General features: G+C 42.1%; 1 protein-coding gene across 1 annotated transcript in view; it reads right to left on the reverse strand.

Annotated features, from left to right (window-relative positions):
- Positions 1-14,025, reverse strand: part of fars2 (phenylalanyl-tRNA synthetase 2, mitochondrial) — a 133,080-nt gene that overhangs the window by 74,950 nt on the left and 44,105 nt on the right. The window contains 4 exon segments of the mRNA XM_071331080.1: positions 1,865-1,955; positions 1,958-2,004; positions 10,270-10,411; positions 11,159-11,168. Coding sequence (XP_071187181.1) covers positions 1,865-1,955; positions 1,958-2,004; positions 10,270-10,411; positions 11,159-11,168 — 290 coding nt within the window.

A 14,025-nucleotide genomic window follows, 5' to 3' on the forward strand; every position in this document is an offset into this window, starting at 1 on the left:
ACATGTCACCCATTGAGCATGTTTGGGATGCTCTTTATCGACATGTACACCGGCGTGTTTCAGGTCCCGCCAATATCCAGCAACTTCCCACAGCCATTGAAGAGGAGTGAGACACCATTACACATGCCACAATCAAACAGTCCGATTAATTTTATGCAAAGGTGATATGTTGCGATGCATGATGCAAATGGTGGTCACACCAGATACTGACTGGTTTTCTGATCCACGCCCATACCTTTTTATTTAAGGCATCTGTGACCAACTGATGCATATCTGTATTCCCAGTCATGTGAAACGCATAGATTCGGGTCTAATTTATTTATTTCATTTGACTGATTTCCATATATGAACTGTAACTCAGTAAAATCTTAGAAATTCTTGCATGTTGCGTTTATATTTCCATTCAGTGTAGATGCTATGAGACACATTCGCTATAAAACAGCAAACAAGCCAATCCCGAGCCCCTCTGATGAATTGAGTATAGCTTAACCTTTGCTCTCCGAGCCTATTTGTCGAGCAGTGGAATAGATCCAATTTACCCCTAATCTCAAACAAGCCTGTACAAACCAAACAAAGAACATTCACTGCATCTTGTATTATTATAATTAGTCAGTTTAACATATTTGATACATTTTCGTAATATGTAATGCATTGAGTCATTTGTTTTAAGTTGTTGTATATGTGTTATATGTGGGGGGTTTTTGTCTCTCACAACAAGCACATTTTATAGGGGTGAATGGGGTGGGCATGGGGGGGAATGTGGAGGGGCATGGGGAGGGTTGTCTGTGTTTTTGGGATAGTGAAAACCTCATCGCGGTGGTAACAATTCATTAAACAATTCAGTTAAAAGTAATAAACCGGGGCCTCCCGGGTGGCGCAGTGGTCTAGGGCACTGCATCGCAGCTCTGGGTTCGCGCCCAGGCTCTGTCGCAGCCGGCCGCGACCGGGAAAACCTCATCGACCTCATTGTGCGTGGGGCGACGCACAATTGGCCTAGCGTCGTCCGGGTTAGGGAGGGTTTGGCCGGTAGGGATATCCTTGTCTCATCGCGCTCCAGCGACTCCTGTGGCGGGCCGGGCGCAGTGCGCGCTAACCAAGGGGGCCAGGTGTACGGTGTTTCCTCCGACACATTGGTGCGGCTGGCTTCCGGGTTGGAGGCGCGCTGTGTTAAGAAGCAGTGTGGCTTGGTTGGGTTGTGCTTCGCATGGATTTCGACCTTCGTCTCCCCCGAGCCCGTACGGGAGTTGTAGCGATGAGACAAGATAGTAATTACTAGCGATTGGATACCACGAAAATTGGGGAGAAAAGGGGGTAACATTTATTTTTTTTAAAAGAAGAAAAAAAAAAAGTAATAAACCAATGTTTCAGCTGTAATGCCCTCATCAGAGTGTGACAATATGCCCATCGTTGTTCAGTGGTGGCGCCCTTGGCCTGCTGTTTGAGTACCACTGCTGTACATCTTGTTGAGGGAATGTTGTCTTACCTTGGATGTGTGATGGATGAGAGCTCTGTTTCTCAAACCTCCTCTCGAGTACCCCCTCCAATTCTACTTATTTGTCTCAACTGGTCAACTAATCATCAAGCCCTTGAATCAGGTGCGAGTCAAGTAGTTGAATCAGATGCGCTAGCTAGTAGCGCGAAACACTGTGTTAAGAGTAACCAGGGTCGTATTCACTAGGAACCGAATGGAAGTAAACTGACTGAACCGTGGTGGGACTACCTGAACTTGTCCAATAAGAAACGCTTGTTTTCGTTGCAAAACAGTGCTACGGTGTGCACTAATGAATACAACCCAGGTGTGCTAGTACTGGGAAACACTGTGTTAGAGTATCACAGCTGTCTTGTGAAGAACATGGCGTCTTACTTTGGATGCGTGAACTGGTTGATCTTCTCCACTAGGTCTCTTCTGACGCTCCTCACCAGGTCATAGAAGTCCTTTTCCGTGTGGTCCTCGGCCAGAAGTAGATGTCGCAGGTCAGAGGTGGGTACTTACTGAGAGGTTGAGAAGGGGAGGAGGAGGAGAGGGACGTGAACGAGAGAGAAAAAGAATTGAGTGCACTTTTAGAAAAAAAAACTAAAAAAGGAGAGACCGCAATCCGCACTTTGCGTTTGTCACCAATCGCTTTGTTTTAGATTTTTAAATCAATTTCTAACCAACAGCCAATGGAATTCATGCCTTGAATTTCATACCCAAATCATCTAAGTCACTTCAAACCTAGTTATAGAGCTGCTACAAGCTATTTTTAGATCATTTTAGACCAATTATTTGGCTGATCCATTTAGGGTAAAGAGTTTCCACACAGAGAAACTAAGAGGAAGATGAAGAAGAGCAAAAGAGTGGGTGATAAAGAACCGGTAATGACAAAAGAGTAGAGACGCTGTGACAACATTCCCTTTCGAATCGTGTTGTGGAAAGCAGAGGTTGAAATAAATCACGTCAAACATTTTCGGTGGAGGATAGAACAGGAAGATAAAAACACATTAAAATCTGTGGAACTTTCCACAGGCTACACTGGAACAGACTGCAGGGAGGCGAACCAGACAGGCCTGTGTGTTGTGAAGCCAGGAGTCGCAGTTTGACTCGTACCCGACGGGAGTTGCACAACATCCGGGCTTTGGGAATCCCTGGTCTCTCCTCAGACCCCTCACACTGGGGAAATATGAGGCTAATTAGACACTCTCGCTGAATCCCAAATCAAACTCTAGCCCCTCTTCACTAGGCACTTCGGTAGAAGGCACTTCTGTAGAAGGCACTTCTGTAGATCTGAAGAGATTGGATAGGGGTAAGCAATATGGAAAAATTCCACCAAGCCTATCTGAAGGCAAAGTGAAGCAAGTAGCATATTGCTTACACTTATCCCTTCAGATCTACAGGAGTGGCTAGGGGTTGATTTGGGATTTAGAATAAACCTCTTCTTCCAAAGACATAAATGGATCCCCTTGTCTTTGGTAGTACTGTACAATAGTACAATAATGGTCTTTTAGCAAAGGCTTTCATCCAAAGCAACTTCCAGCTAATGCATATCCTCAAACCACCAACTATGCTGCATCAAATACCACAGTCCAACCGAGCCATAAGAAATATGGGTCCAAAAAACACCTCCCCTGGCTGAAAAGAGGATGAATAATCCCAAGTGTCAACCAGTCCAGAGCGTTGTTGGTCTCTGGGGCCAGAAGGGTGGACCAGGCCTCTGCCACCGGTCTTGAAGTGTATTCAGAGGGCAGTGGAAAACACAGAGGGAGTGAAAGGAAACTCTGCTGACCTCCCCGGTCACACCTCATTACCAGTCCAGCGTTTAGAGAGAGGATTGGGGGAGTGGGTGGAGGCAGGAAGAGAAGCCGTGACCAAGCGCAGCGAGAGTGCACAGGCTCTGGGCAGCAGCAGAGGTGACACGTCAGTCCATCCAAACCCGGTTCCCGGTACAAGTTGGACAGCGCGGGCAATAAATAATGCCAACAAGGTCATTAGGCGTCATGTAGGGCGGGATGTCTCTCTTCTTCTACCCCTTCCTGCTCCTTCCTCCTTGACCGCTGTGGGCCCAGAGTGAGTGATGGAGGGAGGCTGAGGGGGAGATGGGCTGAAAAATGAGCGGGAGACGGAGTGATCGCTCACCGACTGCTTGCTTCCCACTCCAGGGCCACAGTCCGGCCCTGCCATATTGTGGGCAGTAGAGTGTCTTATATAGTGTGGGCATGGTCCGGCCCTGCCATATTGTGAGCTATAAAATGTCTTGCATAATGTGGGTGTTTCATAGGCCTGCAGAATACCTATATTGAAAGGTGGTGGCTTTTTGACAACAGAAACCTTCCTTGACTAATTAAAATTACTTGTGAAAAGTGGACGTCTGCCATAATAAAAATTCCACTCGATACACTGTGCAGTGCAGCGTCTGCCATATTCAAGAAGTGTCGCATAGATAACTCGGTCAGGTAGGTGTTGACAAAGGTCAATGTGAACGTCTCATCATGTACAAACTTCAATCAAATCCAATTAAATTATGTGTAATTCTGTTCAAAGTAAGCATGTTCAAAAAGTTATGGTTATGGCCCCCCCAAAAATCTATCAATACTGGGTAGTTAATATCGCCATTAAAAGCGATATTAGTTTCTGGCCAAATCCTTCAACAATGACGGCTACCATCGAGTCATCTCAGCAAACAGGTGACGTCCTAAGGACAATAGGTGACGTTATGTCCCTTTAAGGGTTTCGGCGAGACGTTATCCCATTGACGTTCTTGGGACCGTAAGAGGACGTTCAGTACAGGTCCCGGTCTGGTCGCAGTATAACTGTCACGACTTCTGCCGAAGTCAGCCCCCCTCCTTGTTCGGGCGGTGTTTGGCGATCGACGTCACCGGCTTTCTCGCCATCGCCGCTCCATTTTTCGTATATCCATTTGTCTTGTCTTGTTTCCATACACACCTGGTTTTCATTTCCCCAATTAACCTACTTGTATTTAACCCTCTGTTTCCCATCATGTTTTGTGTGTAATTGTTTTCATGTTAGGTGGTGTTAGTTTCCGCGCTCTACTTTTATGTTCCGTTTTTTGAGCATGTTTGATTCATGTAGTGCTCTCGTTTTTTGGAACTATAATAAAAGTGCGCCTGTTCATTATAATCTGCTCTCCTGCACTTGACTTCGCCTCCAATACACCATCCTGACAATAACATTATAATAAGGTATTTTGATGTTCATTAGGGAACGTTACGAGAAGGTTCCTGTTTGGTTCTGATAGGACGTTATCCATGTGACATTCAATGACCTAAAGGGGACATTTCATAATGGTCTTGACCAGTGGTTCTCAACTGGTTTTGCCTCTGGACCAAAATTGAACCAGGCTGTTTCAGTCGCGATCCAATATGCGTGTCGCAATTTTGTAAAAAGTTTTTCCTTTTTACTAGTCCTTAGGACGTTGTGTGATGGACCCAAGGGAATGTTCTCTTGGGGACCTTTGTCTAGTTCCCTGTAAGTTACCAGGAAGTCATTGAGGACCATGTTAGGATGTTTGTAAGATCTTCTCAAGACATTTATTTTACCAGTAGTCAGGATGTTAAACGATGGTCCCAGGTGTCCCAAACCATTATAAGTAAATTAATGAAATGGTATGGTGGTTTTAAGGTAAGTGGTACGCTGTTCAGTTAAAACTGTGTAAAAATATTTAATCAATGACAATGATGATTACATTTGACATGATCACTTAGTAGTATTGACTTTCAATATGACTCCACCTCAGATTTGAACTAGGGCTATTACTGTGACCGTATTAGCGCCAAACCGGCGGTCACGATTCATGATGGCAGTCAAATTCCACGTGACCGTTTAGTCACGGTAATTAGGATTCTCCAAGCTCTGATGCTGCTGATGTAGTAGCCACTAAACTTGCTAACTGCCTGGTACCCGCAATTGTTCCTCTAATTACTCTGACATCAATGCAAATCTAATCAAACACTTAATGAGAGCCCATGAGCTGATGTTGCACATTTCTATAGGCTATGCAATTGTGTGAGAAAACAGAGTGATGGCCTCTATTAAAAAGAGGAGGATTCCATCAGCGTTGGAATACTGTATATTGTCTGTTAACAAATACATTGTTTACACGCAATGGATTAAAACAACTTTTTGGGAGGTTATGATGGGGTAAAACAGTTGAGCTACGCTCATGAGGCATTTATAGTTGACAGCCTATTCTTTAATAATCAATAGGCATATACAGTATAATTCATGTAAATGATCAAAACAGCTGTAAATATCACCTTTAACACTGTGTTTAATTGACCAAAGGGCCCGGTTAAAAGGCCCCCCATAAGGGTACAGCAGCGGCGGCTTCACCTCTGCCTGAACCGGCACCTGCACTCCACCTGTCTCTACGCAGTGAGAAGGACTCATGCATAAAACATCCCGACAGTGGGATAGCGTTGAGTGGCATGCGCAAGCATGTCCTCCCGACCCAGGCCGTAGAGAATAAAAGCCTGAGGTAAAGTGAAGAAAGAAAGAATGTAGTAGGTAACGTATGAGTTATGAGTGATGCTGAACTGAAGTGGTACTTAGTAGTTCTTAGCAGTATGTTACTTGAAGCGGATGTGGTTCAATGTCTGAGCTGAGTGTCATTCCCTGGGGCAAACCAAACAGGATATACAATTTAAGAAGCTATTACGTGCAGTTGCCACACCCCTGTGGCAAAAACAAATGTTCGGAAAATACTTAAATGCAAGATTATGTGACGGGAGCACAATGTGTAAGTGAATTAGGAAGCAGGCAAACAATGACTGTCATGCTGTGGTCAACATGGATAAGCTAAACGGCTTCGGCAGCTCTACATTGGTCCTTTCCTGGTGAACAAAACCTTGGTTTTAGTGGGATAATGGGCATGCTTGGGCATTCTTATTCACACAACCGAGGGAAAAACAGCTCACGAAAACACATTACAGTAAACACGGGCGTGACGAGGAATACCAATGGTCCCAGACGGCACAGAGGGCATTAGGAAAAAGAGAAAAACTCTCCTCCAGGAAAGAGAATAGAAGAGGTGGATGGAAAAGTTAATGCGCTTTCAAACATGAGCTATGAAGGCTATAGGCGGTCAGGAGGGAAAATGTAAAACGTGTGTGTACACGTTTGATGAGTGGGTGGGGGGTCAGGGTCAGGGAGACGAAGGCAGAAGCAGAGACGGAGGGTGTAAAGCAGCAGTAACTAAACAGAGACTGTCAAAAGGTAGAGGAGAGAATATTAAATATCTATCTATAGTGTCTGAAGTGGAGCATAATGTAGCCTGCCTGAGCAAGAACTTCCATTGAATGAAAACTAACGAGCCATACACTACCTTCAGGTATGAAGTATGAAACCGTGTGTTCCTCTGTGATTCGACATGCGTATTACCTAGTGTCAATTCGAGAGAGATTTTGGCCAATCATTCTTCATCCATGCCTTCCTTCATTCATTAATTCTTATATTCAGTTTCGGGGTTCTAATTGTATCGTTTGATTGTTATTGTTTATGATCCAGGAGCTAGAATGTAAGAAATTCCGGAACACTATGCTTGAAAAGTACCACTTATTTATTTTACTTCTGCAGTGCCTTCAGAAAGTATTCAGTAAAAAAGTATTTTTTAGGGGGTAGATCAGCTTTATTACTGCAGATAGATTGTGGCTTCTACCAATGTAATTGTCTTCATCATTTCCAATCCCCCATATATTTTTGGGGTAAATATATAAAATATATATATCTTTAATACATTTTCCCCTAACCCTACCACCCCTCCCCAAATTGGAGTAAACTAATGGACAACAATACTTAGGCTTCTACTTCCTGCTTATACATACTAAATACATTTTACAATAGTTATCTTTTGTTTGTTTTTAGTCCAAATTTGGGCCGCAGGTGATTTTATTTGGCCCCCTAAGTTTTCTGAGCAAAAGAAAAGTTGTTACATTTTTATTGTTGGACATAAAAGACTGTAAAAACACCAGCAAATCAGCTCTATGTGATTTACTTACCAAAGTTACCAGAATTTTGGTTATTTTGGTAATTAACAGAAAATACATGGCAATCTATCGTAACTTGATAATTTTCACTTGAGTAACTTAAAAATATATATTTGTACAGTGCCTTTCAAAATAATTCAGACCCCTTGACTTTTTTCACATTTTGTTAATTTACAGCCTTATTCTAAAATGGATTGAGTAAAAAAAATCCTCAGCAATCTGCACACAATACCCAATAATGAGAAAGCAAAAACAAGTTTTTTGAAATGGTTGCAAATTTTAAAAAACTTATTTACATAAGTATTCAGAACCTTTGCTATGAGACTCGAAATTGAGCTCAGGTGCATCCTGTTTCCATTGATCATCCTTAGATGTTTCTACAACTTGATTGGAGTCCACCTGTGGCAAATTCAATTAATTGGACATGATTTGGAAAGGCACACACCTGTCAGTAAAAGGCACATGACAGCCCGCTTGGAGTTTGCCAAAAGGCACCTAAAGACTCTTAGACCATGAGAAACAAGATTCCCTTGTCTGATAAAACCAAGATTCAACTCTTTGGCCTGAATGCCCAGCATCATGTCTGGAGGAAACCTGGCACCATCCCTACGGTGAAGCATGGTGGTGGCAGCATTATGCTATGGGGGTGTTTTTCAGTAGCAGGGACAAGGAGACTAGTCAGGATCGAGGGAAAGATGAACGGGGCAAAGTACAGAGAGATCCTTGATGAAAACCTGCTCCGAGCGCTCAGAACCTCAGACTGGGGGCGAAGGTTCACCCTCCAACAGGACAACGACCCTTAGCACACAGTCAAGACAACGCAGGAGTGGCTTCGGGACAAGTCTCTGAATGTCCTAGAGTGGCCAGCCAGAGCCCAGACTTGAACCCGATCGAACATGTTCGATCGGGTTCAATGCTGCCTATCCTACCTGACAGAGCTTGAGAGAATTTGCAGAGAAGAATGGGAGAAACTCCCCAAATACAGGTGTGCCAAGCTTGTAGCATCATCCCCAAGAAGACTCAAGGCTGTAATTGCTTCCAAAGATGCCTCAACAAAGTACTGAGTAAAAGGTCTGAATACTTATGTAAATGTGATATATCTCTTTTTTTTTTCTTTTTTTATAAATGAGCAAATATTTCCCAAATTCTTTTTTTGCATGGTCATTATGGGGTATTGTGTGTAGATTGATGAGGGGGGGAAAAAACACATTTGAACAATTTTAGAATAAGACCTGTCACCTAACAAAATGTGGAAAAAGTCAAGGGGTCTGAATACTTTCCGAAGGCACTGTATAAAGTATTCATTTTTTAAATATATATCTGAGTCCATTAGTTTGTAGTAGATCGGCCATATGGTTCAAGAGAAAATAGCCTACTGAATGAAACAATCATCTATTCAACAATGTTATTATTTTAATCTAACTCAGCAACTCTTCCAACTATTAACATTTTTCACAACTACCACCAGTTTGACACCAAAACATTGACAACAAATACATATTGACAGGGTAAAAGAGATAATTTTAAGTATCCAACAGGGCCACTAGATATCTTATGATAGATTACATAAAATCCTTGAACAATACTAAAATTCTGATAGTTTACTAGTAAACTTTCGAAAGTTTCCAGTAATATACCCTCCCTGTGCAACCCTAGATATAATGTTTGTGGTTGTATACAAGTGTAAGCAAGGTTTGAAGTTATTTAGTCAAAAATGATATCTGATTGGGCATCTTGCAGTCAATTTGCAGTCTACAAATTATTTGCAATTATTTTCAGACCCCTGACCATCTGCTCAAGAAAAAAAATCTGCCAGTAACTGAATCTAGTTGATGATCCCTGCTTTAATACCTTGTTGCAAACAGAATGCATGTAATGGAATATTTTTATTCTGTACAGGCTTCAATTAGGTTAGTATTGTCGAGTAACTACAATGTTGTTGAGCCATCTTCAGTTTTCTCCTATCACAGTCATTAAACTCTGCAACTGTTTTAAAATCACCATTGGCCTCATGGTGAAATCCTTGCGCGGTTTCCTTCCTCTTGGGCAACTGAGTTAGGAAGGACGCCTGTATCTTTGTAGTGACTGGGTGTATTGATACACCGTCCAAAGTGTAATTAATAACTTCACCATGCTCAAAGGAATATTCAATGTCCTATTTATTTTTTTACCCATCTACCAATAAGTGTCCTTCTTGCGAGGCATTGGAAAACCTCCCTGCTCTTTGTGGTTGAATCTGTGTTCGAAATTCACTGCTAGACTGAGGGGCATTACAGATCATTTTATGTGTGGGACAGATATGAGGTAGTCAAGACATTTCAGCCTAATCTTTTGTATTAATATGTTTTTTTTAAACATAATTCCACTTTGACATTATGGGGTATTGTGTGTAGGTCAGTAACAAACCATCTCAATTAATCCATTTTGAATTTAGACTGTAAAACAACAAAATGTGGAAAAAGTCAACGGTTGTGAATACTTTCTGAAGGAACTGGAGTGTATTGGTAGTTCATAAACAAAGATGCATGGAATGTGTAGTCTGAACAAGCCACGTTTGGTGATTTACTGCCATCTGCAGTGCTGGAATGTTTGCTCAGGAGTATAATTCATTGGTTGATCCCTCCTGCTGACCTGGATGAAATTCTGTGACCCCTCCGAAGTATCACCCAGTTGACAACTTTAAAATGGGCTTTGTGGCAAGTGCTACTTCTATCCAGATCTAGGGTCGAAACCTCAACGGCCTAAAATGGCGGAGTAATAGTGTTTAAAAAAGACTAGGGCTTTACCTGGAAGGTGACTGGGTTGTTGATGTTGGGAAGGCAGAACTGCTTGAGGAAGCGTTCATCCTGGCTCTAAGAGATCCCGTACAGCACCATGGCCAGGCGCTCCAGGCCCAGTCCAAATGCACAGCCCATCTTCTTAGTTGCTCCAGCTGGAAAAGGATACAATAAGAAATTAGACCAGTTGTTCCCAGACCTTTTTGGAGTGGTTACCCACCTAAAGCTGATTGGGATTTACCTGTTACCTAACATTTTTACAACACCGACACATTGAGTATCACCATTTTAAGTGTTTTGAGAACTGATAGTCTAGAGCAGGTATTCCCAAACTGGGGTACACGTAATGCCTTTAGGGGGTACACGTAATGCCATCAGGGGTGCGCAAAATAAAAATGTGATTCACATTAAAAAATAAAAAATAATTTATTTTTTATTTTTATTCTTCACATTTTCAAACACTCCATTTATATTTTCCAATGGGGCTATACATTTGGGTGAGGTTTTTTCTCTCGCCTGAGTAGCCTCGTTTCATTGCCAAAAATAAAATTAAACCATCTAGTGTTCAGCGAAATAACAACACAATGTCAAATACAGGTAGCCGAGTCAAATAATTAACATCCAATCATATTAACTGTTACTCTCTCGCGGGAATTCCACTAATGATCCGTATGTAGCCAAACGTAGCTGCTGCTCATTGCTCGAAAATGGATGAATGGTTAAAAAAAGTAAGGCCCACGTCCATAGAGACACATACCAGCTCTACTGATAGTACTGCTACTACCAGCAGTACTACACCTGCACCTGTCAACGACAGAAATTGTTCTGCTTCCACGAGCACATCAAATGCAAGCATCAGTAATTCTGCATTTGTTGTTAGCCCAGCTAGCATGGACACTGACAGTTGTGAATCTGATGCAGCCGAAGAGCTACTGCCCCCTTACCCGGGAAAGCACCGAACAACAGACAGGGATGTTGGACCATCTGAGAGGGGCAAATATGATGAGAACTACATTGATATGAGGTTCACTTATATTGGGAGTAGTGCATTTCCTCAGCCACAGTGCAAAAGTACTATCTCACAACTCAATGAAACTGTTGTGTCTTTGGCATCATTAAAGTTAAGACTGTTATTTTATCAAATCAATTCTCTGTAATTATTATTATGTGATTAAACTAATCATGTAAATGTAATTAACTAGGAAGTCGGGGCACCAAGGAAAATCTTCAGATTACAAAGTTATGATTTTCCTAATATAACTTTTCAGATATTTTAATATCTGATCAATTAGTCTTCTAATTAATGAATTATTCTTTACCTCACGTTAGTTTCATTCCAAACGTCGTAAATTGTTGGTTATCTGCACGAACCAGGTCTTCACTATGAATCATCCATACATCAATTGTCTTAATAATTTATTTAATAACTAACTAAATAATCACAGAAATGCATAACAAACAAACAAACAGTAGGTATGGTTACAAGAAAATGATATGGGATGTGCCCTAGTGGCTAAACCGGTGTGGCGGCTTGATAGACAAAGGGACTGAGAAGGGCGCGAAAGACAAAAGACACCACACAGTTGATAATTATATTGATAGAAATACTAATCCTTTGCACATGAACGCTCACTCAAATATTTGCAATCAAAATATAGATTTACGCTCAGTGTGTCGTCATGATCTCTGTTGGAATCGTCCGTCTTTCTGTTGGAAAGTTCATCTGAACTTCGCTTTGCGTCCCTGGAGTCTTTTGTGGTTAGAATGGATACTTCATAGTCCCATTCAGAAATGTATATATATTTTGGCGGTTGTCGGTCTTCGCATTTCAGGTCGACATAACTTCTAGCTGCAGACTAGTAATTAGTATCGAAGATTTGCTCTTATTCTGTCGGATCGATAGTCTCAGAGTTTAACCACGTGGTATGGTTAAGAATTCAGCAACCATTACAACCTTTGCTTATCCTGTGGTTTTTGTGGTCTCTACTCAAACCTTAGCCCTCTCGGTAATCGAGGTGCGCATGGTCTGAAGTGGGCTTCTCTAGGTGTTTTTTTTATTCGTAATAGCAGAAAAGGCTATCCCATGATGCCAGATCAATGTTTGTGCTCATGGGGCGGGCCAATGACTTAGTTAAACTCTAAAGGGAATTGGATTCTCTTTCATTAAACAGTTTAAAATCACATTACATAATTTCACAAATAGTTTCATCTTTACTCATTCATTTATACAATAATTAGATGCAAATCTCATAATGGAGTCTCTTGTATAAACAGAGTTATGGTAATGTGGCTGTATTGTCTCTCAATGAGGTCACAAACATTAAACAAAATGGACCGGTCGTAGCTGGATTCTCCACCGACCGTTTACGCTTTCTCCAAAACATGGACATTGTTCAGTTCACAAGTTCTGTGATGTAGAAGAAGTTCCTTTGTTCTACTGTGAACCCTCTCTCTATACTGCATGAGGGAGAGAGTCTCCTCCAGGAATTTACGACCTGAGATAACAGAACCTGGGTGTAAGAGGGAGAGCGGGGGTGTCACGGCCGTTGAAAGAACTGGACCAAGGTGCAGCGTGGTGAGCGTACATTTTCTTTATTTATATGAAAAGACGCCGAACAAAACAATAAACACTACAAAACAAACCGTGAAGATAAAGGCTAAGTGCCATAAACAAAGTCAGGTGGGAAGTATGGTTCTCAATCAGAGACAACGATAGACAGCTGTCCCTGATTGAGAACCCTACCCGGCCAAAACATAGAAATAGAACATAGAATACCCACCCCAACTCACACCCTGCCCAAACCAAAATAGAGACATAAAAAGGATCTCTAAGGTCAGGGCGTGACAGGGGGAAGGCACTCGCTATACCCAAAGAGGGCCACGTCATGACAAAACCTTCACTCGTGCGCAGATATTTAGAAACAAAACATGCTAATTTTGAGAGAGAATTAAGACGACTTTTGAGTAGTAAGACATGTATAAAAGCAACAGATACTATTAATAAGAAGGGGCTAGAAGCGTCTTATATGGTGAGCTACCGAGTGGCTAGGACAAGCAAGCCCCATACTATTGTGAAGGACTTAATTCTTCCTGCTGCCACGGACATGGCTGGGACAATGCTGGGGGAAAATGCCCAAAAAACTATAAAGACAAATTCTTCATCAAACAACACTGTTTCACAACGCATCAGTGACATGGCAGGAAATGTTTTGAAACAATTACTGCTTTGCATACAAGCCAGTGAATTCTATGCATTACAGCTGGATGAGTCAACAGACGTGGAAGGCCTGGCATAGCTCCTGGTATATGTCTATTACGTTTATGGAGGGTCAATTAAGGAAGACATCATCTTCTGCAAACCACTGGAAACCAGGACAACAGCAGAGGATATTTTAAAGTACTGGACAGCTTTGTGACATCAAATGGACTTCGTTGGTCAAGATGTGTTGGTATCTGTACTGATGGCGTAAAAGCCATGACAGGGAGACATAGTGGAGTGGTAACGCTCGTGCAAGCAGTTGCTCCCAACGCTACTTGGGTACAATGCAGCATTCACCGAGAGGCTCTTGCTGCCAAGGGAATGCCTGACAGCTTGAAAGACATTTTGGACACTACAGTGAAAATGGTTAACTTTGTTAAAGCAAGGCCCCTGAACTCTCGTGTATTTTCTGCACTATGCAATGATATGGGCAGCGACCATGTAACGCTTTTACAACATACAGAAGTGCGCTGGTTATCAAGGGGCAAAGTATTGACACATTCTTTTTAA

This window comes from Salvelinus alpinus, chromosome 10, assembly GCF_045679555.1.
Source record: "Salvelinus alpinus chromosome 10, SLU_Salpinus.1, whole genome shotgun sequence".
NCBI classification, from domain to species: Eukaryota; Metazoa; Chordata; class Actinopteri; order Salmoniformes; family Salmonidae; genus Salvelinus; species Salvelinus alpinus.